This window comes from Anabrus simplex, chromosome 1, assembly GCF_040414725.1.
Source record: "Anabrus simplex isolate iqAnaSimp1 chromosome 1, ASM4041472v1, whole genome shotgun sequence".
NCBI classification, from domain to species: domain Eukaryota; kingdom Metazoa; phylum Arthropoda; class Insecta; order Orthoptera; family Tettigoniidae; genus Anabrus; species Anabrus simplex.
The window spans coordinates 284038189-284062941 of record NC_090265.1 but is presented as its reverse complement, the minus strand read 5'-3'; the positions used below and the strand labels follow the sequence as shown (position 1 = coordinate 284062941).

The 24753-nt window shown below is 37.8% G+C and overlaps 1 protein-coding gene across 1 annotated transcript in view; it reads left to right on the top strand.

Annotated features, from left to right (window-relative positions):
* The window catches only part of Slik (Sterile20-like kinase), a 733683-nt gene that overhangs the window by 387822 nt on the left and 321108 nt on the right, over positions 1-24753 (top strand). The window contains exon 10 of the mRNA XM_067159768.2: positions 18353-18878. Coding sequence (XP_067015869.2) covers positions 18353-18878 — 526 coding nt within the window. The remainder of the gene's footprint in view (positions 1-18352; positions 18879-24753) is intronic.

Here is a 24753-nt window from a genome sequence, read left to right as displayed (position 1 = left end):
TAGCAAAACTTATCGTGGTCCCTAGTTGACCGATTATTGAATAATAAAATATAATAATAGTAATGATTTTATGTTTGCACTTTCTTTTAACAATTTTCAGAGACACCAAACAAAACATACTAGGGCATGTGTTAATAAGAAAATGGAGAAAACGAACATACAAAATTTAACATCATGATAAAATGCACTACCGCCACACCCGTAGATATCAATAAATGCGGCAAACTTTCCTGTTATTTATTTTTATTCTTTCCGTCTTGGAACTTTTGGCACTATTCGGGCGATAGCATATCTAACCTAAACAATGCTGCCTCTCTTATCTCATTTACAGCTGTTTAGGTAAATCCTGACGTGATGAATGTAGAGAAAAAGCATGAAATATACTTAAAAATAAGGGTCTGGCTTTCAACAACCACAGTTATCAAAATAATTCTTCTACTCACTATGCATTACATTTGGAAGTAGAACTCGTATCATATGCTAGTTATCAGCTGGTGGTTTGGCACGCTTTCTACATGGCTTTATTTGAAAGGAGAGGCTTCTGCTACACATACACCAACTGGGTATATCAGAGACCATCTCCAGAAACCATTTGGGAATGGAATACCACTGTTTGTACTTTATAGCTGGAAATGAGACTTTTTAAAAGGGTCAGAAAGACGGAACCTCGAATGCTCTTGATCACGGCCATCTTGATATATAGAGGCCTGCTACCAACAGTTGTGACGTCACTCTCTGTCGTCGCGTGTAATTCCTATATTGCAGGTACGATACCTTTTATCATAATGTGACAAAGAAAATGCAATAATAACCCCATAAACACATAACATCAAAGAAACACTATCAAAAGAATATATACGAATACATAAATATGTGCACTCAAGGTAGTATATTACATATTATAAAATGTTCGACTGAAGGCTACTCACTTGGACTGTACAATGATGGTGACTAAGCGAATGGTTTTCTCTCAAAACAATGTCATTATTTTATGCTTTTCTGAGCACATGAATAAGTTAAAAAAGGTATTGTCCAAAATATGACAGATCTTGGTCACAACACTCATTAACTCAGCAGCACACACCCCACACTTGTCGCAGGTTTTTCAACTTTCATTATGGAAACATAGTAAGAAACATCCCTATGATTTCCACTGTATAAAACTACATCTCAGAATCAGATATCAAGGTCTCAGTTAATGTGTAGCTTTCCACAATTTGAAAAGTAGTATGATCGTCACTAAGCAAACTGTTGCTGTCTCTAAAATGCTATTATATTACACTTATTTGAGCACAGAGCGTTATTAATGAATTATGTATGACAATTAGGAAAAATATTTGCCATGATATGATAGTTCTTGGACACAACACTCATTAACTCTGCAGCTCACACCCACACTTGTCACAGAAATTACTAGGTTTTTCAACTTCCATTATGAAAAAATTGAATTAACATGTAGCCCTCCATAACAAAACATTTACTGCTCACTAGGTGAACTGTTGTCTCTAAAATGTCATTTTTTTATGCTTGTTTGTGTGCACAGTGTTGTTAGTTATTTTTGAGTTGTTGTTACTAAAAATGTTTCCCAAAATGTGGCAGATCTTGAACACAATACTAATGAACACCATACCACACACACACACACTCTTATCACAGTATTTACAATTTTCTTCAACTTTCATTTTCAGAAGGTTTGTAAAAACCTTGTAACTTCCAGTGTACAAAAAGGAATCTTCAAAATCAGATATCAAGGTCTGAAATAAAGTGTAGCCCTCCACAGCAATTTGAAAAACAAAATCTCTAGGCCGTTTCAACCCCCCTCTGCACAGCTTCAGCAAGTATGAATTTGTTTCATCATTCAGTCCTACTGTTGACAGTTCTTTGTCCAAAGCAATAAGTATTTTACAATCAGCACATCCTTTCACATTTCTTAATAAACAGTGTGAAATGTACCCTGCTATGTAAAACAATACTGATGCAGTACTGAAATCAATTTCTAAGTCCCTTGATTTAATGATAGCCAAATGCAATTCATTAACTCATTAATACAGTCATCTAGAGTTAATCACATATTTTTTAACTTGTTAACTGTATCCCCTGATGTAGACGAGTTACTAAAAGCTTTCAAATGACTCAGTAAATACTCAAATGCTGAACATGTGGTACACAGCAGACTTTCTCCTAAAATCCAGCTATATTTTTAGAAGGTATCTTGCAACCATTTAAGCAAACTGGCACATTGAAAATTGTAACAGATATCTCGACAGTCGGAATGTCTCTGGTTTGAAGCTTGTAAAACAAAACTTTATCAACAATTTTGATAGAATTCAAGTACATTCAGGGTTGTTAACTTACCCAACAAGTCCTCATAATTTAATATCCTGTCTCCTTCACACCATGTCTTGAAGTTTAGTTCCTCTCTCCTTTCTTCTGGCACTTTTCGTTTGGAAGGTATTGGTTGAGACATATATGAGGCTGCCCAGGAAATATAGTTGGTACAGCATCGTCAGTTAATTTTGGCTTTACCCTAGGCACACTTAAAACGGAACCATCTGGTCGTTTTGCAGTATCAACTCAAATTATGTGATTTTCGGAAGAATGTTTAATACAGACACAGGCATATTTACTGGGTTCAAAATTAACTCGGTGTATAGCATGAATCCAATTAGCTCGTTTTTCCTTATCGTTAGGATACACAAATGTTGAGATAGCCACCTCCTTATTTGAATGGTAATTGGATGTACATCCAGGCACACTACACTCACACATTATTATAATGATCATGATAAACTTTAGAGTACTTTAGACAATTCATAATAGCTCAGTGGGTTCACCTAACCTATCACATAACCTAGCAGTACTTCCTAAGATCAGGCTGCTCAAATTAGAATGCTACAGTATTTAACATATACTATTGCTGAAAATACATCCTTTACTTATGTGTTTTCATACAGTTATCACTTTTAAACACAACAAACACGCCTAATAATGTTGAAATAACAACGTGCTACGAAACCACCATGAAACAAGACTCATGCCTTCGTTTCGCTGCACTAAAAGACTGACGTCATCACTTTGGAACTGTCATGTGTAGCAGGCTGGAACTTCGAGTTGGCCGTGTCTTGATTGCAGTGCCTGGCTGACGAGATAGCAGTGAAGATGACGTCATTGGAATGACGACACACCAGTAGCAGGGAAGTGGCAGCGCAAGACAATAATTCAAATGAATGTAGTGATCAGGTTTACTCTGGTTTACTGTGTGGTAGGCCTACTGCTCGTTTCACAGAGACAAATGATGGGCTATTAAGTTATTTAATGGAAAAAAGAGAGGTCCACCTATTCAATACCATATAATGTTATAAGAAAAATTATAACATTTTATTATACTCGGTACCGGTTTCGATGCTGGTGTGCATCATCATCAGCCAATTAAGTTATTTTGTATCAATATTGCATAATATGATATGATGCCCTTATCCCTTTTCTCTTCGGGATCGAGCATGAAGTGAGACGAATCTTTGTAGCATGTTTTTACGACTGTATGCCCTTCTTGATGTCAACCTCATCACAGGAATTAATGAGATATAATGAATGATGTGATATTAGAGTAATTAAAACTGACTATATTTACTTTTATATGCAGGCATAGAATACTGCCTTCCATTAAAAATAGCCAGTATAACTCAAATACATTTCTAAGTTTGTTAAAGATTAGTGTAGAATGTTTACATGTACAATTTATAGATCTTTATAGCGCCGTATGTTCACTGCACAAAATTTGAGGTTATTGCATATTTGGACCCCCCTTTAATTTTTTTGGCTGTAAAAGTGGTAAAAGAAGGGGTCTGGTATGGAAGTAAATATGGTACTTGATTCAGGAACTGGAAAAAAATATAAAGAAAAGCAGCACGATTTGTTCTGGGTGATTTCCGACAAAAGAGTAGCATCACAAAAATATTGTGAAGTTCGGGCTGGGAAGTCTTGGGAGAAAGGACACGAGCTGCTCGACTAAGTGTTCCAAGCTGTCAGTGGAGAGATGGCATGGAATGCCATGAGTAGACTAATAAGTTTGAGTGGTGTCTTTAAAAGTAGGAAATATCACAATATGAAGATAAAGTTGGAATTCAAGAGGACAAATTGAGGCAAATATTGATTTGTAGGAAAGTGAGTTAGGGATTGGAATACCTTACCAAGGGAGATGTTCAATATGTTTCCAATTTCTTTGCAGTCATTTAAGAAAAGGCTAGGAAAACAACATATAGGGAATCTGCCACCTGGGCAACTGCCCTAAATGCAAATTAGTAGTGATTGAAATTGAACTTGGAAGAAATTTGTCTTTCAAAATCTTGAGTGATTGTATATTTTTATTAATTTTTTCACTTTGAAATAACCATGTTTGACTGTAGTGCATTTTTATATGCTACTCATTCCATCCTTGTGCCATAGGGCTCTTTTTTTTTATTGTTGTTTATGCCCATGTACTGTATTTTTGTTTAATTTCTTGTCTAGGACCTTTCTTATCTTCATTTGTCTGCAGAAAATCTTTACTTTATACATCACAGCAAAATTAGCTGTGATGCAGATCATATAATGAGCCATCTCCAGGATACACCAGCATTCCTTACAATTTCTTGAATAAAAAATCAATCAATCAATCATTGTCATCATCATCATTTACCTTTTAATATGCAGATGGAGTTGGGTTAGAAAAAATAGTTCCTCTCCATTTTACTCCATCCCTCTACCACTATTCGCCTGTCAGCATCTGTCAGTCGTAATCCTGCTGCTGTGTGCTGTTCTGAACTAAGTCTATCCATTGCATATGAGTTTTCATGTTATTTATATTTCTGTAGTCATTCTTTCCTCATTTTGATTGGAAATTATCAAAAATCTTTGCGGCAGCGTGTTAGTGAATGTTGGGGCATAAGAGTCATCCCACAAAAACTAAGCCCTTATACTAGATAGAGTTGGAGGTGACCATTTTTGGAAAAATAGGGAAAACATGGAAAGCACAGCAAAATAAAAATGCAGAAAATATACAGGGAAAAACACAGTGAAACAACTTGTGACATCAGTTAAGCTTTCAGTCTGAGACTGAACCCAAACAAGACTGGTATGTAGACACTACGGGAGCCATACGCAGCGAGTAGTACTTTGAGAGAAAAATAGAGGCAGATACAGTGTGCGTACATGGTAGGGAAGGAGAGTGAATGAAAAAGATAGACATACTTGCCCTAACCGCCCGAAGGTGGCAGTACATTATGGCGTGCCACATATCTACAGTAATATTGCATTAGTTCGGGTGTGGTGTAGCTGACAATTCGCTGTTAATGTTAACATAATTCCAGGTCTTTTCTTTGAAAGTAAAATTAAATGTTCGTAGATAGTAACTTTCCCCCATTAATTTGTAATTGCTTTTTTCACATTAAACGAAAACGTAAATTATAATAACACACACCTCAAAAATGTTTTTCAGCCCCCTGGAGTTCCAGCTTTCTAGGTTGCTGAAGACCCCAGGGAATGTATGGTATGCAAATACATACTTTAAGTCAAGCATAACATGATTGGTATAAAGAAAAAGCAATGACAGGTGCAACACAAACACTCTTCTTCGCTAACATGCATCCACCTATCGAATGTGGGAATCTGATTCTGTCCTCCACCCCGTGCAATGAAGCAGAATCGGACACTTCATGGCATGCTGTGGACAAGGCAGTTGAGGCTGTCCTGGTCGATCCTGTCTCACTCTTTGACAGCAGCCTTCTGGCCAGGTGGAAGGTGGATTCATTCACCGTGGCACTGCCTGTTTCAACATATCCCAGAGACTAAGGAGGCCAATCCGTCCAATAAATGTGGGCCTCCCTGAGGAAGAGAGGCTCACATGATTGCAACAGTGTGGGTACGCATTTTCATCTTGCAGAATGAATCTGTTGCCAAAATGTTGTCAGTACGGTTGAACAATGGGCGCAAGGATTGTCTTGGTATTGTGTATCGGTCATATTGCCCTCTACATTGAGGAGTGGCATCCGATGTCTGTACATAATGCCGCCCCGAAACATGATGGATCCACTTCCCTGGTGGGCACGTTGGTTGGCGTACAGGACTCGTCTGGCATTACCTCGCTCTCTCCAAACCCTCCTACAATGATTGTATCCAGCGTCAAACACATACAACACTCATCCGTGAGAAGGACCCACTGTCATTCTTCCAGAGTCCAGTCCAAGTGCTCCGTTGCCCATCTGTACCTGGCGCCACAGTGTTGGGGTGTACGTGCAGGTGCTCGCTAAGGAACTCTTGAATGTAGGTGGTCCCTTTGGAGACTATTTCTGATTGTCTGCATAGACATAACCCTACCAGTTGCTTGCTGTAAGGCATTACGCAGTACTGTTGCGGTGTCTACCGGGTTTCTGTGAGCCAGGATTCACACATAACAGTCTACAGCTGCTGTTGTTGACTGTGGACGACCATTGCAAGGACGATTGTGAACATTTTGTGTCGCACAATAGCGGCTGTATGTCCTGACAACATCGCTACGGTGTACACGAACCATGCAGGTAACTGCCCTCACAGACAGGCCTTGCTGATGCAGTGGCACTATACGGGTATGGTCAAAAGCAGTAATGACTTATCAAGGCATGTTTTTATATTGCACAGGACACAAATGAGCTCTTGTCATATTGTGTCCCCAGGTGACTGTAACAGCACACTCTTCTGGACTGTTATGAGACTGCGTGCATTACCTCCACGTTCACTGACAGGTAGCGTTACACATCATTCAGAGGACTGTTTGTCATGAAACAACTCTTAGAACGAACATCCCCCACCAACACAAAAAAATGCAGGTGGTGCAGAACTTTTCTTGAGGTGTGTATTATAAATTAAAAAGACAATAACTCTTATCTTCTTAATGTTCTTTTTAAAATGCCCTGTGTTTTAAAAGCTACCCGTGTAATTTACATAACATAGAGGTGTTAACTATAATGGCTGCCTGCAATTATTACAGATTTTTCCTCATTATTAAAGAGCAGTTATTATGAGAAAGTGAAATTATCACAGAAAAGAATTCGACAAAGAATAGAATATGTCATTGGTGCTTGTTTCTGTGCACACTATTTGACAAGCATACATATTCGAACAACACTTCCATTTGCCAAAGAAACTGGAACTTATTCCCAAGTTTCTGTGCACAAACCCATAATTCAGAAACTTGCAAGCTTACTCACGCCAATTTCAAGAATACGATCCCTGATGAACACAGGCATTAGTTTGAAGAGTGATTGACGGATGGCTGGCTGTGAGCAATTTAGTTAATTTTCGTTGTAGTGTTTCTTGTAGTGGCTGTGTACGAAGTGATTACCGATGACCAACTTCACAGATTGGCACTTTATTATAAGTTCTAGCTTGTTTGACTTAAGATATATTTATTTCAAGTTCTTTATCCCATTGCAAGTGTTTATGCAAAATATGTTTCAAGATGATGATTCTAGAGTATGATACATACTCGAGCATCACTCATATGTACCATGGCTTACTAAATTTAATGCAGGTAAAACGCGGGGAAAACAGCTTTAAGTTACTAGCGGGCACCCTGTTTGATTGTATATCTTCTACTGTAGTTGGAGTTTTCTTTTCTTTCCTTTTATCGATTTTGGCCAGCTGTGGACCTCGTAAATAACTCCTCATGATTTAAACTTTCTTTGGCGCCAGTACTCCTTCATCCTCCTGCTTGCTGCTTCTTTTCTTTCAGCCGTCCATTGTTGTTTCTTCTTGGTCGCTGTTTCTGGCTCTAGGAAACCCTTAAATGAGTGTAGCTTTTTTCTGAAGGTGGTTCTATTGCCGATGTCTTGATGTGTGATGTTCATTTCTTGCAAATCCTTCTTCGTGTTAACAAACCATTTTTCATAAGAGCTGCCTTTCCTATTGGGCTTATTGAAGTGGTTAAAGATTTTCTTGCCAAGTCTGTCATCAGGCATTCTTGAAATATGTCCAAAAAATTTAACTCTTCGCTTTCGAATGACATCTGAAATCCTACTGCATGTTTTATATATTTCTTTGTTACTGCGTAATCTATATGTGTCAGTACATTTCTTTGGACCGAGGATTTTTCTTAAAATCTTTCTTTCCTTCTTCTCAATTTCTTCAATGTCTTTCCTGGTTGTTAATCCCAGGCATTCTGAGGCATACAAGCACTCTGGTTGAATTACTGCCTGATAGTGGTGTAGTTTTGTCCTAATAGAGATTGATTTCTTGTTGTATGTGTTTTTTGAAAGGTTTGAAAGATTTTGTGTTCAACTTGTTGTTCTATTCTTGATAGCATTGCCATAGATAGTATCTTGTATGTCTCTTGAAGGAGAGAGATGCCTCTGTAATTGCTGACATCTGTTCTGTCCCCTTTCTTGTGTAGTGGGTGTATTAAGGCTAATTTCCAATCATCAGGAATCTTACAAGTGTTCCAGATTTCTTGCATTAACTGGCATAGGTTCTTGATCATTTGGGGGCTCACATGTTTCCATAGTTCACTCTTTATTGAGTCTTCACCAGCTGCTTTGTTGTTCTTCAGCTTCTTGATTAGATCTGTGATTTCTGTTTCATCTGGCGGTGTGGAGTCTGGGTTCTGTTGCATATGTTCTGTGGCGAGCTTCTCCTGTGGAACTGGCCAGTTAAGTAGCTGTTTAACCCTTTGGCACTCAGCCTATATACAGGAGTTTGCTCGAAGACACTCAGACTAATTTCTGTCATTTTCCAAACCGACTTACAAAAAATCAACACGTACAGAGTTTAACACACATTAAAATAAAATAAATCACACTAATACAGGAAACTATGAGCATTTCAGAAATGAACATACCTAAAACGTATTGTTATTGGTAAAGCCAGAAAAAATGATTAAATTTTGAAAATAAATTAAAAATTTTTTTTTTGATTTTCAATGGCTGAAAAATCAGACATTATTGTGTATTCCTTCTTTATTCTTAGACGTGAAAGAAAGAACATTTATTTCTGATTAATTTGATATCAATACGATGTGTGTGCTGCAATTCAGTCATGAAGCATGGCACATAGTTATTCACTGTACATGTAACGGTCATTGATGTCAGGTCCTCGCGGTCCGATGCACGGTGAGCAGCTGTGACTGTGTTATTTCCCACATAATGCGAATCACTTTCGGCAAAAGAAGGTCATTATTACTGTCTAAATCATCTGAAAATTCAAGGATATTGGCCTCATTCGGCCTTGAATATGGCCTAGCCATTACGATAAAAAGATGAGACAAGCACGTGCAACAACGGAGTTATGAAATGGAGTAAAATTATAGTTTGCGAAGTACAGCGAACACACGATATTGCAAAGAAACGAAATATACTCATAACTAAATTCATATCAAGATCAAATTGTTGTATTCATAAGCCAACCAAAACAGATCCACGCAATTAACAACTTCAAATAACTACAACATAAACATTCACAGTCAACAGATTTCATTTGTCGAAAATAAAAATATTTTGTAGGGCAGGTGGATATATCTGTAGAGTAAAACGCAAATTCAACGTTTTAAGGTACCGTCACGATCAACTGTTACGATTTAACAGCCACGGAAATGATGAAAATGCCTAAATAGGACAGAGCCGATATATCGGCGCCGTGAGTGTTTTCGCCATAACCTCTCGCGCCGGTAGATCGGCGCGCTGAGTGCGAAAGGGTTAAAGTATTCTGCTAACAGTTGGCAATTTTCTTCATTGTTTGTTGCGATGGTGCCATCCTCTTTCTTGAAACACAAGCTCGGTTGGTATTTAGAAAGGCTCCTCTTAAATGTCTTGTAAAAGTCCCTCGTGTTATTCTTTTGGAAGTTTTGTTCTATTGCAGCCAGTTGTTCTTTCTCGAATTTTCTTTTTTCTCCTCTTATGATTTTTGCGGTTGATTTTCTTTGTTCTTTGAAGCTGTTGTAATCTTCCTCTTTCTTTGATGAGTACCACTTCTTCCATCTTTGTAGTCTGAGTGATATTGCCTGTTCACATCTTTCATTCCACCATGGATGTTTTCGTGATTTCTTGAGTAATGCTGTTTCTTTGGCTGCTCCTATCATGGTCTGCTGCATTTGCTTCCATTCAGTTGTTTCAATTGTCATCAGTTCTTGGTACTTGTTGCTGTTCTGTTTTAGCTTTTGAGTGTCGAATCTTAGTACTCTGTTGTTTGTGCGTTTCTTCTTGCTGCTGGGAATAAACTTTATCTTTATGATTGTTAAATAGTGAAAGTTTTCCTGTTTTTAGGAGTGAATTTATGTTCAGTGTGCCAAAAAGTGTTTCCGTTTAGGTCTTAATTTTGGTTGCGTGTGATGGCAATGGGTTTCCTAGATACTCCGACTCATCTATGCATGGTGGTTTGGGCTCTCCAGAATTCGATGGCCCAAGTGCACTGCTTGTAGCAGTGGTGGATTTCCTCTTGAGGCTGCCACCTGGAGTAGTTTCCGTAAGAAATGTTTCTATCATGCGAGTTAATGGGAGTTGTTGGGGGAGCCGACCGGGGTCAGCTCAAGATACCACTAAAGTTGTAAGCCGTAGGGTTGCTCCTTTCCAGCAGATATGTCTGGATTGTAGCTCAACTGTCGGGGATAGATTATTCTTCACCTTCAACACCGTTGAGGTTGTGTATTCTATTTCTGTGAAAGCTGTTGGTCGCCTTCTTCGTCTGTAACCCAGACAGGGGCCCTTACAGGGTGCTATCATCCGGAGCCAGATGAACCCTGGTTTTTTTACGAGGTGTTACTCCTCCCCCTCCCCCTTCCTCATCACTTGCGAGATGAAGCCCCGGGCTTGGGACCGGCACTGGCGGAGTTGGAGTTATTGACTGTTCATTTCTTTTTTTCTCTCTGAATTACTGTCTCCTGGTGAAATATGTGAAAAATTTCAATATAAAAATTAGTGAAAAATGCTCAATAGATTCAGTTGTGAAGTCAAAATGTGGTGATAAAATTGGTCCTTGATTTATATTATATATCAGAATGGTATGTCTTTGCTGGTGAGACTTAGTGTTTACAGTGGACTATGTCTTCTGGTGTGTGCTAGAACAAATTTGTTACTTTCATTGACCTCTCTGTCTCATCCTTGTCTTTGACGATATGAAAGTGTCTGATGTATTAGCGATGTTAGTAATGCCATTCCTTTTGCAACCAGTCCCTGTTATAAATGGTATGAAAATGTTGCTCATTGGGTCGATTAGTGCATGCATTTTAGTGGGCTTGGCAGACTGATATGTTTAAAGATAAAAATTTCATTGTTCCGTATTGAAAGTATTAACGTTAAAAATTAAATAATTGAAAGAGGTTCAACCTATTCAATACATAGGAAAGAAATGTAGTGATTACATTTTTATTTAATAGTGTTGTGACTTTGTGCCTGACAGAGTGTGGAAACTGACCCTTTTGACTGTTCTCCAATATTCATAAACATTGTGAGACTTCGCCTATCATTGCGTGTGCCATACTACCATTCTTAATATTACGTACTGTTTCATCTTATACCGATCCAGAGTTTAATTAATCTTTTTCTTTTTCATATGCATTGTTTTGTGCCATACTACCATTCTTAATATTACGTACTGTTTCATCTTATACCGATCCAGAGTTTAATTAATCTTTTTCTTTTTCTTTTTCATATGCATTGTTTTACATGTTTTTACGGCTGACGATGACCTGGACTAGGGTCGAAACCGGTCCCATTTATTTTTACTATTAAATAAAAATGTAATCTGAGCTTGCATCCGGGAGATAGTAGGTTCGAATCCCACTATCGGCAGCCCTGAAGATGGTTTTCCGTGGTTTCCCATTTTCACACCAGGCAAATGCTGGGGCTGTACCTTAATTAAGGCCATGCCCGCTTCCTTCCAACTCCTAGGCCTTTCCTATCCCATCGTCGCCATAAGACCTATCTGTGTCGGTGCGACGTAAAGCAACTAGCAAAAAAATGTAATCACTACATTTCTTTCCTATGTATTGAATAGGTTGAACCTCTTTTCAATTATTTAATTTTTAACGTTAGACTGATATGTAACAAGCAAATTTTGGCTCAGTGGGGAAAGCAACGGGAAACTACATCACTCCTTATTTCTTTGGTATGTCTGTTCAGTGACACCTAGGCCGTCTTGGACAGCGGATGGCGGAACTGTTGAGGATCAAACCAACCTTCGGGCTGAATATTCAACATACATCAGAATGGTAGTCAAAGGACCTCGGTCTAAATTACTCCTGCCAGTCTATTCATCATCTGTTTCATTCTCTAAGGCATGTGAATTGCTCTTGCACTCAGAAGACTCACCACTTGAATTATGATCTTCCAGTTTTTCAAACGAAAAATCACTTTCATCTACATTGGCAAAGTCAAAATCGAAACAATCTCTAGCTCACTGATTGTCTTTTTCATTTGCCACATCACAAAATAACACTATAAATTGCTAAAAACCAGTCTCAGAACTCGCATTGCATGTACGGTTAATAAGTTCACTTTTCACTGCTTGTAAACAGCTAAGAAAAGTTCTAATGACATTTTCTTTGGGGATTCTCAATTAAGTCTTAGTTAAAAGTATTATTTGCTGCCATTTGGTGAACTTTTTGAGTATCGCTGAGGGTGTCTAAACCGATGTACAGAATAAAAATTCTGAGATTCTGAGAAAGGAAGAACGCACAGCATCGCCAAACTGCATTAGGAATTGTTCTGTTTTACTGTAAATGAATGTCTGCCTATTTGCAAGCATACCATTTGTGTCTCACCTTGGTATACAGTTTTTGCATCAGATTCTTGGTCTTCAGTCTGGTGTCATGGCTAAATGGTTAGCATGCTGGCCTTTGGTCACAGGGTTCCCGGGTTCGATTCCCGGCAGGGTCGGAAATTTTAACCATCTTTGGTTAATTTCGCTGGCACGGGGGCTGGGCATATGTGTTGTCTTCATCGTCATTTCATCCTCATCACAACGCGCAGGTCGCTTACGGGTGTCTTATCAAAAGACCTGCACCTAGCGAGCCAAAATGTCCTCGGACACTCCTGTCACTAAAAGCCATATGCCATTTCATTTTTCTTGGTCTTCATAGTTTTAAAGTTAAAAACTTCATCACTGATCCATATTGAACTAATAATTACAATGCTGAAAAGAGAAAGATGTTCCACCTATTCAGTATCTTTCTCTTTTCTTCATAGTTTCCCAATATTCTTTTGAAAGTTCTGTCTTGTGTGATAAAAGGAAAAAAGAGGTTGAAGCTCATCTGTTAATCCTCTTAATGGCAGGCCTGAAGTGCATACCCATGAAAAAATGCCTAGCATATTTAATGCCTTTACTTATACTAAAATATTCATAGGAATTCACTGAAATTTGCTCTGATTCTAACCAATATATTGGTGCACATCCCACAGTCAATGTAAAAATCCTAAACTTAAAAATGCATATGTAAATGTTCATTTATATAGGCAGCTACAATTTGTAAAGAAATCCAAATTCTGCATGCATTTTCTCAAAAGTGTTTTCAAATCAAAATACAAGTTACATAAACACATCGTACACAGCACCTACTATTCATTATAAAGAAAGCAAACTAAAAATAAATCATTTAGTTTCTTAAACAAAAAAATTTGATGACACATTTGTATTTCTTCAATTTTTCTCATTAAGAACGTGAATTTTTCTTCTTGTTAATAATTTGATTTATTTTTCAATAATCTCCCTTATTTCTAAGTCACAATGTATAAAATTTCAAAATATTACACTCCCACTTTACTGTTTAAAAACTGTGCATGAATTGAAAACAATAAAAACTTATTTGAATAGCAAACAGATTTATAATTTGATTCACAGACATGGAAATTAATTATTACAAAACATTTTGCAGTTTAAAACATAATGAAAATGTTAACATTCTTAGAAACATAACTTTTTTTTTTTTAAATTTACATTTTGTGCAAATAGTGCATGATCGCTTTTGTTTTCCACCCTTTTCTTTGCTATCCTTGTTACATACACAGCATTCTCTTTCCTTGTTACATTCCAATCTTTTTTAAGCTCCCTAATTCCCCCACCTCCACCACCACCACCCCTATCCCCTCCCCCACCACTTGGATCAACATAAACATTTCCTTTCGTAAAAATAATCCTGTCTTTCCCTATTGTTCAACTATGTCTACTGTAAAATCAAACCTCGTCGGTATCTTCCCATCTGTGTTCATTTTATACAAGCTATAAATATTCAATATCAACCGCTTAAACACATTTGAACACAGCTTCTTCCAGTACTGCAGGGTTCTTCACTCATCTCGGTGTGTATAGGGCTTCTTGTCACTGCTGTCAATATCTCCATAAAACTTATTATATTGAAAAATTTTATCACTTGTTATCACTTCATTTTTTCTCTTTTCTACACCTTTACTATCATTGGCTTCTGAATTATTTGACAAAAGGAGTACAGTTTAGTTTGTAACTACTTTTCTCTGATTGCCAGCAAAAGCAATCAGCCTCATTGTGTACATCTTTACTGTCGTCTTTACCTGAGTTAATTCGTTAATAAAAGGTTTATCCTTTGTCGCACATAGAAACAAGCTACAATTTTTATCATACCTAGTTAAAATTTTAATGCAGGTTGAACAAAAAAGTGCCGGTACTTTTTTCCTTTCTAACGGAGCGTTCACTTTGAAAATTCATAACCTTAAAAGTATTAATCTGATCGTTAGCAAACTTTAATACATCCTAAAGTAATTTATTGTTAATCTATGTACCAAGTTTTTATTTCATCTGATATTTGTTAAAAAAAATATCCTTTGTCCTTTGTCAGACTAAAATTAAAACTGCGCTTTGCCTGCATGCAGCTATTGATTTTGTATTGATTTATATATAATTGGGTGGTTGTGTGAGAAGAAAGCAGCCTACTGACTGGCGAGAACAAAGCACTTGGTCCTGGAAACCCTAGCGATGTTCACGTGTTGAACATCAATTGGCCGTTCCTTGCTGTACAATAACTGGATGTTTGTTGTTTCGTCAGTTGTTTAAAATCTTTATTCTGCTAGTGCACAATATATGAATGATAGAATCACGTAGTATATCTTGTATTTCGCTGTAAGTTCCAGCTTCTTGGTTTTGTTAGTGATTAATGCATCAGTGCACTTCGCAGAATTATTTGGAAACTTATTTTATTTAGAAGTAGAGAAGAAGTCTTTGTTTCTTCAGAATGTCTCATTTCTACATGAACAATAAGAATCGCAGGGCAAAATAAAAAATACGGTGAGAATCTTCACTGCTCGGTTCTGAAAGGAATGTAAAAGTTGCATATTTATCCTTCATCGCTGGCTTTTCCCGGATAGGAAAGCTTAAGCCCTTACAGTGTGTGCCAAGTAATCCTTTACTCTTTGTCAGACTCCGTTGCACCGAGCTCGATAGCTGCAGTCACTTAAGTGCGACCAGTATCCAGTATTCGGGAGATAGTAGGTTCGAACCCCACTGTCGGCAGCCCTGAAAATGGTTTTCCGTGGTTTCCCATTTTCACACCAGGCGAATGCTGGGGCTGTACCTTAATTAAGGCCACGGCCGCTTCCTTCCAGTCGTCACTTTTTCCTGTCCCATCGTCGCCATAAGACCTATCTGTGTCGGTGCGGCGTAAAACAACTAGCAAAAAAAAAAAAAAGTCTCCATCGCTGAACGGTGAGCATGTTGGTTTTTGGATACCAGGATCCTGAGTTCGATTATTGTCCTGATCATTGAAATTTATCTTCACTCGCTGCTAAATGATTGGGTTTATTCAAAGTGTATCCTCACTTCAAGATATCAGTAGTAATGGTGGGATGCGATCAAGTTGTGAAACGTTTTTTATTTAAAGTTCTGGGTGATGGGGAGGAAAATACCACTCTTCTTCATCTAGCATGCTATTCCCTTATTCCACTTTCTCAACCCACTGCACAACACATTCATTGCGAAGTAGCTCTACATGACTCAAAGCTCATACAGAGCAGGGGCCGATGAACTTCGATGTTAGGCCCCTTAAAACAACAAGCATGAGCAACAAGCATCGATACAGAGCAGTCAGAGTTCGGTTGGCACAGCAAATAGGCCAACTGGGCGACACCGTTCCGCAGATGCGCTGCTTTCTTCTCTCAAAACCATTCAATTAAATATAAATCAATATCAAATCAATAACTGCATACAGGCTAAAAGCGGTTTTTAGCCTGGCATTCTCATGAGCTTCATAACAAGCTGGATTTTTTACGGCTATGATCACCCAGTAATGAGAAAATGTTTCACAAAATTTACAACAACCCTTTCTACAAATATCAGATGAAATAAAATCATGGTATACTGATCGACAATATATTACTTTAAGATGTATTAAAGTTTGGTAACAATCAGATCAATACTTTTAAAGTTATGAATATTCAAAAGGAACGCTCCATTGGAAATAGGAAAAAACACTGGCACTTTTTTTTTTTCAACCTGGATATGCTAACATTTTCTACTTCACATAATTAAATGTAGAATAAAATAAGCTAAACTTTGGTGTAGCTTGTTTCTATGTGGGACAAAGGATAAACTTTTTATTAATGTATTAACTCGGGTGTATATAATTTTTTCCACGACAGTAGGCATATATTACTTATTCTTTCTCATATTCCCTGTAACGAAGGTCCCAACTTTGTACAGATCTATGGCCAGAGGTACGCTGGTGTTAAAAGAAATGTACCCCTGTTTAGTAATTTCACCTTAGACAATATTGTCTTCACTATAAGGTACCCAAGGCCATGTTGCTTCATGACAGCACTGTCTGGTGTGTCTTTGGCCCCTCTAGAAAGATGAAATTCAAGACAATAATTGACCACATTGTCACAAAGCCTCCAGAACTTGATACCCCAACTTTGATGGTGTTTATTTAGCAGATACTGCATTAGCGATGAATGGCTCTTTGTTCTAACTAGATTTTCATCTATGCTGATGTTCGATGTTGAATGAAATGATACCAAAACATACGGTTGTCATGTTCAACCACAGGATCAAACTCGGCAGGTGAGTTGTGACCAGGCTGACCAGGTGTTGGTTTATTAGTGTTGTCAGAGGGGTGAAACTACCGGGCGAGTTGGTCATGCGGTCAGGGGCGCACAGCTGTGAGCTTCGCATCCGGGAGATAGTGGGTTCAAACCCCACTGTCGGCAACCCTGAAGATGGTTTATTGTGGTTTCCCATTTTCACACCAGACAAATGCTGGGGCTGTACATTAAATAAAGCCATATCTGCTTTCTTCCCACTCCTAGACTTTTCCTATCCCATCTGTGTTGGTGCAATGTAAAACAAATCGTAGGGGTGAAAGAACTTCAAAATTACTTTAAAGCAATGTTGGGAAAACATTTTTCTGAGCCATAGTACAAGTGTGGCACAAATGCTGTGACCAATATGATGCTGTTGTTGGTAATTTTCACATTCCCATATTCAGAATACAAGCTATAAAAGCCCTTATTTCTGACAATGTCACATTCTTCCAACTCTTAGTCCTAGAGACAGGAGACATGGTTTTAGAATGTTTAGCAATGTACTGCATTGCTTATCTATTCAACTCTGTCACCATCAATTGTAGGAAAGTTATGGTAAATATGTTAAAATTATAGGTTCGGAATTTCGTGTTGACAAACGTTTAGGTCCTCACATTTTAAGATATGTCACTGGGACCAGTGGTTGAACAACTCCTCCTCTGACACGGTATTCTACATTAAATTGTTCATAACCCGATTTGGATTACCATTCTCTCCATGATTCGTATTATCGCTGTCAGTGTTGTCATCCTCACTTCAGGTGACATATAATTGAAAGAGTCTGATGTACCACCGGGCGAGTTGGCCGTGCGTGTAGAGGCACGCGGCTGTGAGCTTGCATCCAGGAGATAGTAGATTCGAATCCCACTATCGGCAGCCCTGAAAATGGTTTTCCGTGGTTTCCCATTTTCACATCAGGCAAATGCTGGGGCTGTACCTTAATTAAGGCCACGGTCGCTTCCTTCCAACTCCTAGGCCTTTCCTATCCCATCGTCGCCATAAGACCTATCTGTGTCGGTGCGACGTAAAGCCCCTAACAAAAAAAAAAAAGTCTGATGTACCTAGTTGTTGTATGGGTCACATGCATTGAGAACAGGCTGAGATGGTTTTACATTGTTGCTAATAACACTTTTACTTGCTAATTCTGTTATTCGAACCACTTTCTGGAGAGTTGATACTTTGTCCATTAATTCATAGTTTTTTAAAAGTAAATAAGGCCTACTGGTAATTTGTGAAGTTGTTTGTGATCAGTGATGGAAACTTTTGTACAGTCTGTTGTCCTTTTTAATCCATATTGCTGTTACCAGGTGACTAAGAGATTGTCTGAGGGTTTGGAGAGGCGAGCTTCGCACGATAAGGGACCTGCACCTCCACCTCCATTACCTCCTAAAGTGGGAAAATCACCATCTACAATATCATCACCGAGCAGTGAAGTTCCTGTATCACAAATTAGTGGTGTTACTCAAGATGAGACTGAAGATGCTGATGCGGTTTCTCAGATATCCTTGGTGCAACATTCAGAAACTCCTTTAGTGCCCAAGCCATCCGTCCAGTCACACTCTAGTGATTCTAGTACTAACTCTAACATCCAACCCTCTGATCAGGAGTCTTCACCTCACATAGTCATGCCATTGTCTGCTACTGCTGGTGAAAAAGTAGCATTACCAATCCGTCCCAGCCTAAGCAGGGATTCCTCTAGGGAAGAAGTAAGTGACCAATTTGAAAGAAGTGTTAAAGACAATCCTAATGCAGACGTTACACTTGTTGGTTCAAGTGAAGCTGTTGAAGAAGTGATGACATCTCCAACATCCGGGGACATTGTAACAGTATCAGGTAAGAAATTTGTGAAATTTTTCATACCATGTAATTATAATTTAAAATGCATGCATTATCATATGGCAGTTACTGGAATACAACCATTTAAAATCATTTGTTACCATGATTTGTAGTTAAATATTTCAGATTTGTAATTCATTAAAATTCTTTTTTTGTGATATATGGCAAATATACCTCTTGTATCTTGTATATTCAGTTGATATGGCTGTGGATATAATTGTTTTAAAATTTCTTAAAGTATCCACCACAAATATTGTGGACAAATACTCTGGTATAAACTAATGCACCCCAAATTTGGTGATTCTTTAAAAATAAAAAATAAATAAAGTAAAAACCACCCCTTTTTATGTTATTAAATGATTCCAACAATTTCAATGCCAAAAGACCATGATATGTCCCGGTTTATGCCTGGTTCCCCTGTTGGATTTTCTTCATGAAACAATATATTACGCTACTCCTGATTAATTCAATAAATTAATAATGTGTCTTGTGAGTGCCTTATCAAATCTGTGCTGTTATAGAAATTCTTCAACCATATCCTGAATTGGTATTGGGCTGCTGATGGTAGCCATCTTGTTTAGCATAAATTGTTGGGCATAGATTTATTATATGCTAAGAAATAACCACTTGTTATGATTATATATGAATTTTTGCCACCTAGATGGTGCTTAACTACTAACCACCAAATCATAGCCAACCTATGTGTACACACTATACAGAGTAAACCCAAATTCCGCCGACAAACTTTCAGAGGTTGTTCAGGGATACCTTCGGAGTATATGTGTATAAGGGACCTTTGGTCTGATGGTTCATTATGTAGTAATAATGTGATTATGATTTATTTGGTTTGTTACCCCAATCATCCTTTTTTCTGTGAAAATACCTTCACAACAGTAAAAGACCTGTAACATGCAATAACCAAAATGTATAACACAAAACAGAGTAATGCAACAACCCCCAAACAGAACACACATACTTTTATCACAGTGTGTTCAGTCTGTTCTGTCAGTGTACAGTACAGTACAGTATGTAACAAATGCAGAACTCTGACTTGACAGGTATTGTTCAGTGCAATGCAGATACAATGCTAATTGGGGCAACAAACCAAACAAAATGCAATTACTCTGTTTATAATCAATGATCAAATTAGATTAGGATCATTTCAGTGCATGCTCATTTTTATAATTTCAGTAGCATGTGCCCGCGGCTTTGCCCGCGTTAATTTCAACCACATATCAGCCCTTCTGCCATTTTTAAATTTCTGGCAGTACTGGGAGCGAAAAATTGATGATGATGATGATGATGATGATGATGATGATGATGATGATGATGTTGATGATGATAATGACTGAGAATTGAACCTGGGCTCCCAAGGACGGTAGCTAATAACACTAGCCATTATGCTACAGAGGTGGACATAATAATAACTGAATCTCTTTGATGTAGTCAAGAAAAAAGTTATGGTTACAAGATCACGACAGACTCATTAAGATGATTTGCCAGGTCTATTTGAGATACTTTGGCCACATATAGAGGAGGACTGGAGCTATGGAGAAGCTGATCATAGAGGGCATTGTGCAAGGAACAAGGACCCAAGGAAGAGCTTTAGCAAGGTGTATTGACCAGATGAAGGAGTTGGTTTGGAGGTTTCTACATCAAGCGAAGCATCTAGTGCAGGATAGAAGAGCATGGCGAAAACTTCAACCACATGACATACCACCACACACTATGTGAAAGGTATATGGATGTGGGATAGGGGAGAGAGAGACTTGTGGTAAAGTCATCAAATTGTTGCCGATTCGCGTGAGTAAGTCTCATCCAGAAATTTATCGAGAATGTATAGCCGACAAGTATAATAATTTTTTTTAAACTAATAAGGATGCTGAATCTCATAATATATGGTAATTATAACAAAGATAATGATGTTAATAATGCTACTCAAAATTCCAAGGCAAAAGAAATGTTGGACTTTGAGGAGGAATTTCTTGAAAATTGCTTTCGAGAGCCTTTTATCAGAATTTTCTGACTTCGTTTAACACAGTTGGCCTTCTTCCTGGACCTAAACATCCTGCAGTATGGTATTATAAAGCTCGTAAAAATAGTCAAAATTATTCTGTATTTCTTATTCTTCTACGAATAATCCTCAATGGTTGGTTACAGGGAGTCAAGAGAATAATAGGTAAAGATACCAGTATGAACTCTTTCAGTACCATAATTATAATTATAATCAGACCGAGCTCGATAGCTGCAGTCACTTAAGTGTGGCCAGTATCCAGTATTCGGGAGACAGTAGGTTCGACCCCCACTGTCGGCAGCCCTGAAGATGGTTTTCCGTGGTTTCCCATTTTCACACCAGGCAAATGCTGGGGCTGTACCTTAATTAAGGCCATGGCCGCTTCCTTCCCACTCCTAGCCCTTCCCTGTCCCATCATCGCCATAAGACCTATCTGTGTCGGTGCGACGTAAAGCAACTAGCAAAAAAAAAAAAAAAAAAATTATAATCAGAGGCATAAAGTAGTTTGTAATATACTTCAAAGCCAGCCAGAAGTTAGATGAAAAATTCCTCTTCAACAGATTTTTGAACATTTTCAACATTTGTTTGGTGACAAAAATAACATTAGTTCACCTGTACCGAAAGAAGCTGTTTGTTCAGAGAAGGACATTTTCAGTAATGAGGAAGAAATAACGTTTTGCCCATTCATGGTTTAAGGTTGATAAATTGTCAAACCACTAAACGCTCTTAAGGTTTCCAAAGTGCAAAGTGCAATTGCAGGTATGGTGCTTAAGTTTGGTAGATTCTGCAAATCTTAAGGCACAAACAATTTTGATTTATAAAGGTGGAAATCCTGATAATGTTTCAAATTAGAGGCCAATAACCATATTTTCAATTATTAGGAGAATAATTTTAAAAGATTTGGATAAAGAAAACATGTTATTTCAGTAGTCCACCTTAGTAAGTACATAAACGTTGATTAAAAACACATTTAAGGTATATGTTTTGGCCCTATTGAGCCTTCTTCAGTCTTGAAGAATATAAAGTTTATAGAAATGCTCTAGAAAAACACGTACCACACTAAAAGTTCATGAGGAAAGAATTGATCATTAAGGGTTTCAGCATGTTATAATGTAAAAAACACAAATATAACCAAAAATTACAAAGAAGAATATATAGAAAACATGTATTCTTGAAGTCTTGTTGAAAAGTATCAATCGCATCAGAAAATATCGTGCTGTAGAAAAGTTAGGAATTGACAATTCAAAAAAGTGAAATTAAATGTGTTGTCAATGCAGAAAACGGAAGAAATGTTGCAGGAACATGAAACTGATGGACTGCCAAGCAGGTCAGGTGTTGATCATGGCAAGGTTTAGGAAGAGGAAATAATGGGAGAGAGTACTTTTGTGAAATGACGGGAAGATTTCTGACTTTGTATTTTCACAAGAAATATTATTAAATTGAAAGTGGGGTTAATCCTTCGATCTAAAGTGATGAAAATGTTTTTCATAGATATTCAGTAAATGTATACATTTATGTATTGACCAAGGTAGACTACTGAAATTACATATTTTCTTTACTGTAAAGTCAGTACAGAACAATTATGAGATTCTTAAATTGTAAGATTTGGATAGACGATTGTGGAGATTCCGAAATTTTTCTCCTAACCAGCAGGGTCTTGTTTCACTTCCCATTATGCAAATCAATACTTCCCTTGTTAATGCTTGTCTTTCAACTGCAAGAAATAAAAGTAGAGATTGCTGCATTGCCTTTTTTGATATAGCCAAAAGCTATGATAATGTGGGCCATGAATACATTAAACAATTGATAATGTGGGCCATGAATACATTAAACGATATTTGCTCCATATTGGTAATCCATGTAATTTGTGAAACCTAATATTAGATCTCTCGCACGGCAATGCTATTCAAGTTGAATCTGAGAATTACAAATCAGGACTGACACCTCTCCAGAAAGAAGTAGTACACCGAGCTTGATAGCTGCAGTCACTTAAGTGCAGTCAGTATCTAGTGTTCGGGAGATAGTGGGTTCGAACCCCAGTGTTGGCAGCCCTAAAGATGGTTTTCTGTGGTTTCCCATTTTCACACCAGGTAAATGCTGGGGCTGTACCTTTATTAAGGCCACGGCCGCTTCCTTCGCAGTCCTAGCCCTTTCCTGTCTCATCGTTGCCATAAGACCTATCTGTGTCGGTGCGACGTAAAGCCAATAGCAAAGAAAAAAGAAGAAGAAGTAGCACAAGGCTCACCAATATCTCCTCTTCTCTTTAATCTTGCCATCGTTAGTACAACTAAGGAGTTAACAGAGTCACAAATAGCACAGCAGCTAGGCTTCATAATCCACCGTGAACTGGAAGGTTTGTCATCTCAGGCCTTCACTGATGATATAGTGGTTATTGGCAAGAATGAAGAATTGGCTCAATGACTTAATAGTCAGGCTGTTAACAACCTGTCTTCAATGAGTTTAAAAGTAAATCCTTCAAAACATTGTATCATTAACATTAAGAATAGTGCTGTTACAAAAGGTTCTAATAAAATAATGTTATTGGTTGTATGACCCACGACGATTATGGTTTTTGGAGACTCCGAGATGCTGGAAATTTTTCCTGCAGGAGTTCTTTTTACATGCTAGTAAATCAACTAACATGGGCTGACATAGTTGAGCACCTTTAAATACCATCGGACTGAACCAGGATCAAACGTGCCAACTTGGTCTCAGAAAGCCAGTGCCTTAAACGTCTGAGACACTCAACCTGGCACAAAGTGTTCTCTCACATTACCTCAATGTGATTCTATTGCATCTGTAGGAGAAGGCAAAATAATCAAATATAATAACATATTTCAGAAAAAATTATCTTTGTTAAGAGAAACATCATTCACAATTTAAATCACAATTGAAATCTTTTGGCAGATTGTACCTTACTACAACCTAATCAGAAATTGAATGTCATACATCAGTTTATTTGTCCACACATGATTTATAAGCTAAAGACGACACCTGTTGAGAAAATTCCAGAATCATCTTTGGATGATTAGGAGAAGGTGATTATCAGAAATCTTGGGCTTGCCACATGAATGTCCAGGGCACCCAAGAATTTCAGAGGTTTTAGGCATCTTTAGTGCTACCTGGGAAACCAGTGTGCAACATTATAATATTGCCAAGAGATTGCTTCTAATAGAGGATCCTCATTTGCACAAAAGACAGGATTTCTGTAATGAAATTAGTATTTCCTTTTAAAGAATTTACACTGCCGCAATGTATAATAGATGTCAGTTGAGAAAACGTGTTTAGCATCAAGCCTTTGTTTCACAGTCACTGTCTCTGTAAAGATAAAGGTATAACTGTATACAAGGGTAATCCATCAAACTATTCCTGGATTAGCATTAGACAAGGTATGTCTTCTTCAGAATGGACAACTGCGATAAAGATGTGGCGTAACACAGTGGCAGTATGATCTGTTCCAGAAATAATATCTTCTACCACTTGCTACCATTTCCCAGGACGTGAAAAAGTAGAAATGCTGGCCCACTTTGTTCAAAAGGTGAGTTGATGAGGAACACTAAACATCTCATAATTTGATCTTGAATTGTAGAGGCTTTGAAAAAGGTGAAGTGGGAAATATATGAAGAAGTCCATTGCTTGGCAGAGGATGGCAACAATAGAAGAGCATATAGACCATTGAAGAGAGCGCTTAATTTTGACTACGCAGTTCAATTTGAGAAGGATGTTCGACAAGCTACAGAAGTTGATGACAAGAAAGAAGCTATCTCCCATGTATTCTTCATCCAAGTAAGAGATATAATGCAACTGGTTTTACATGGGAGGTAAGACATCTCCTCTTTTTTGTACATGGGACATAAT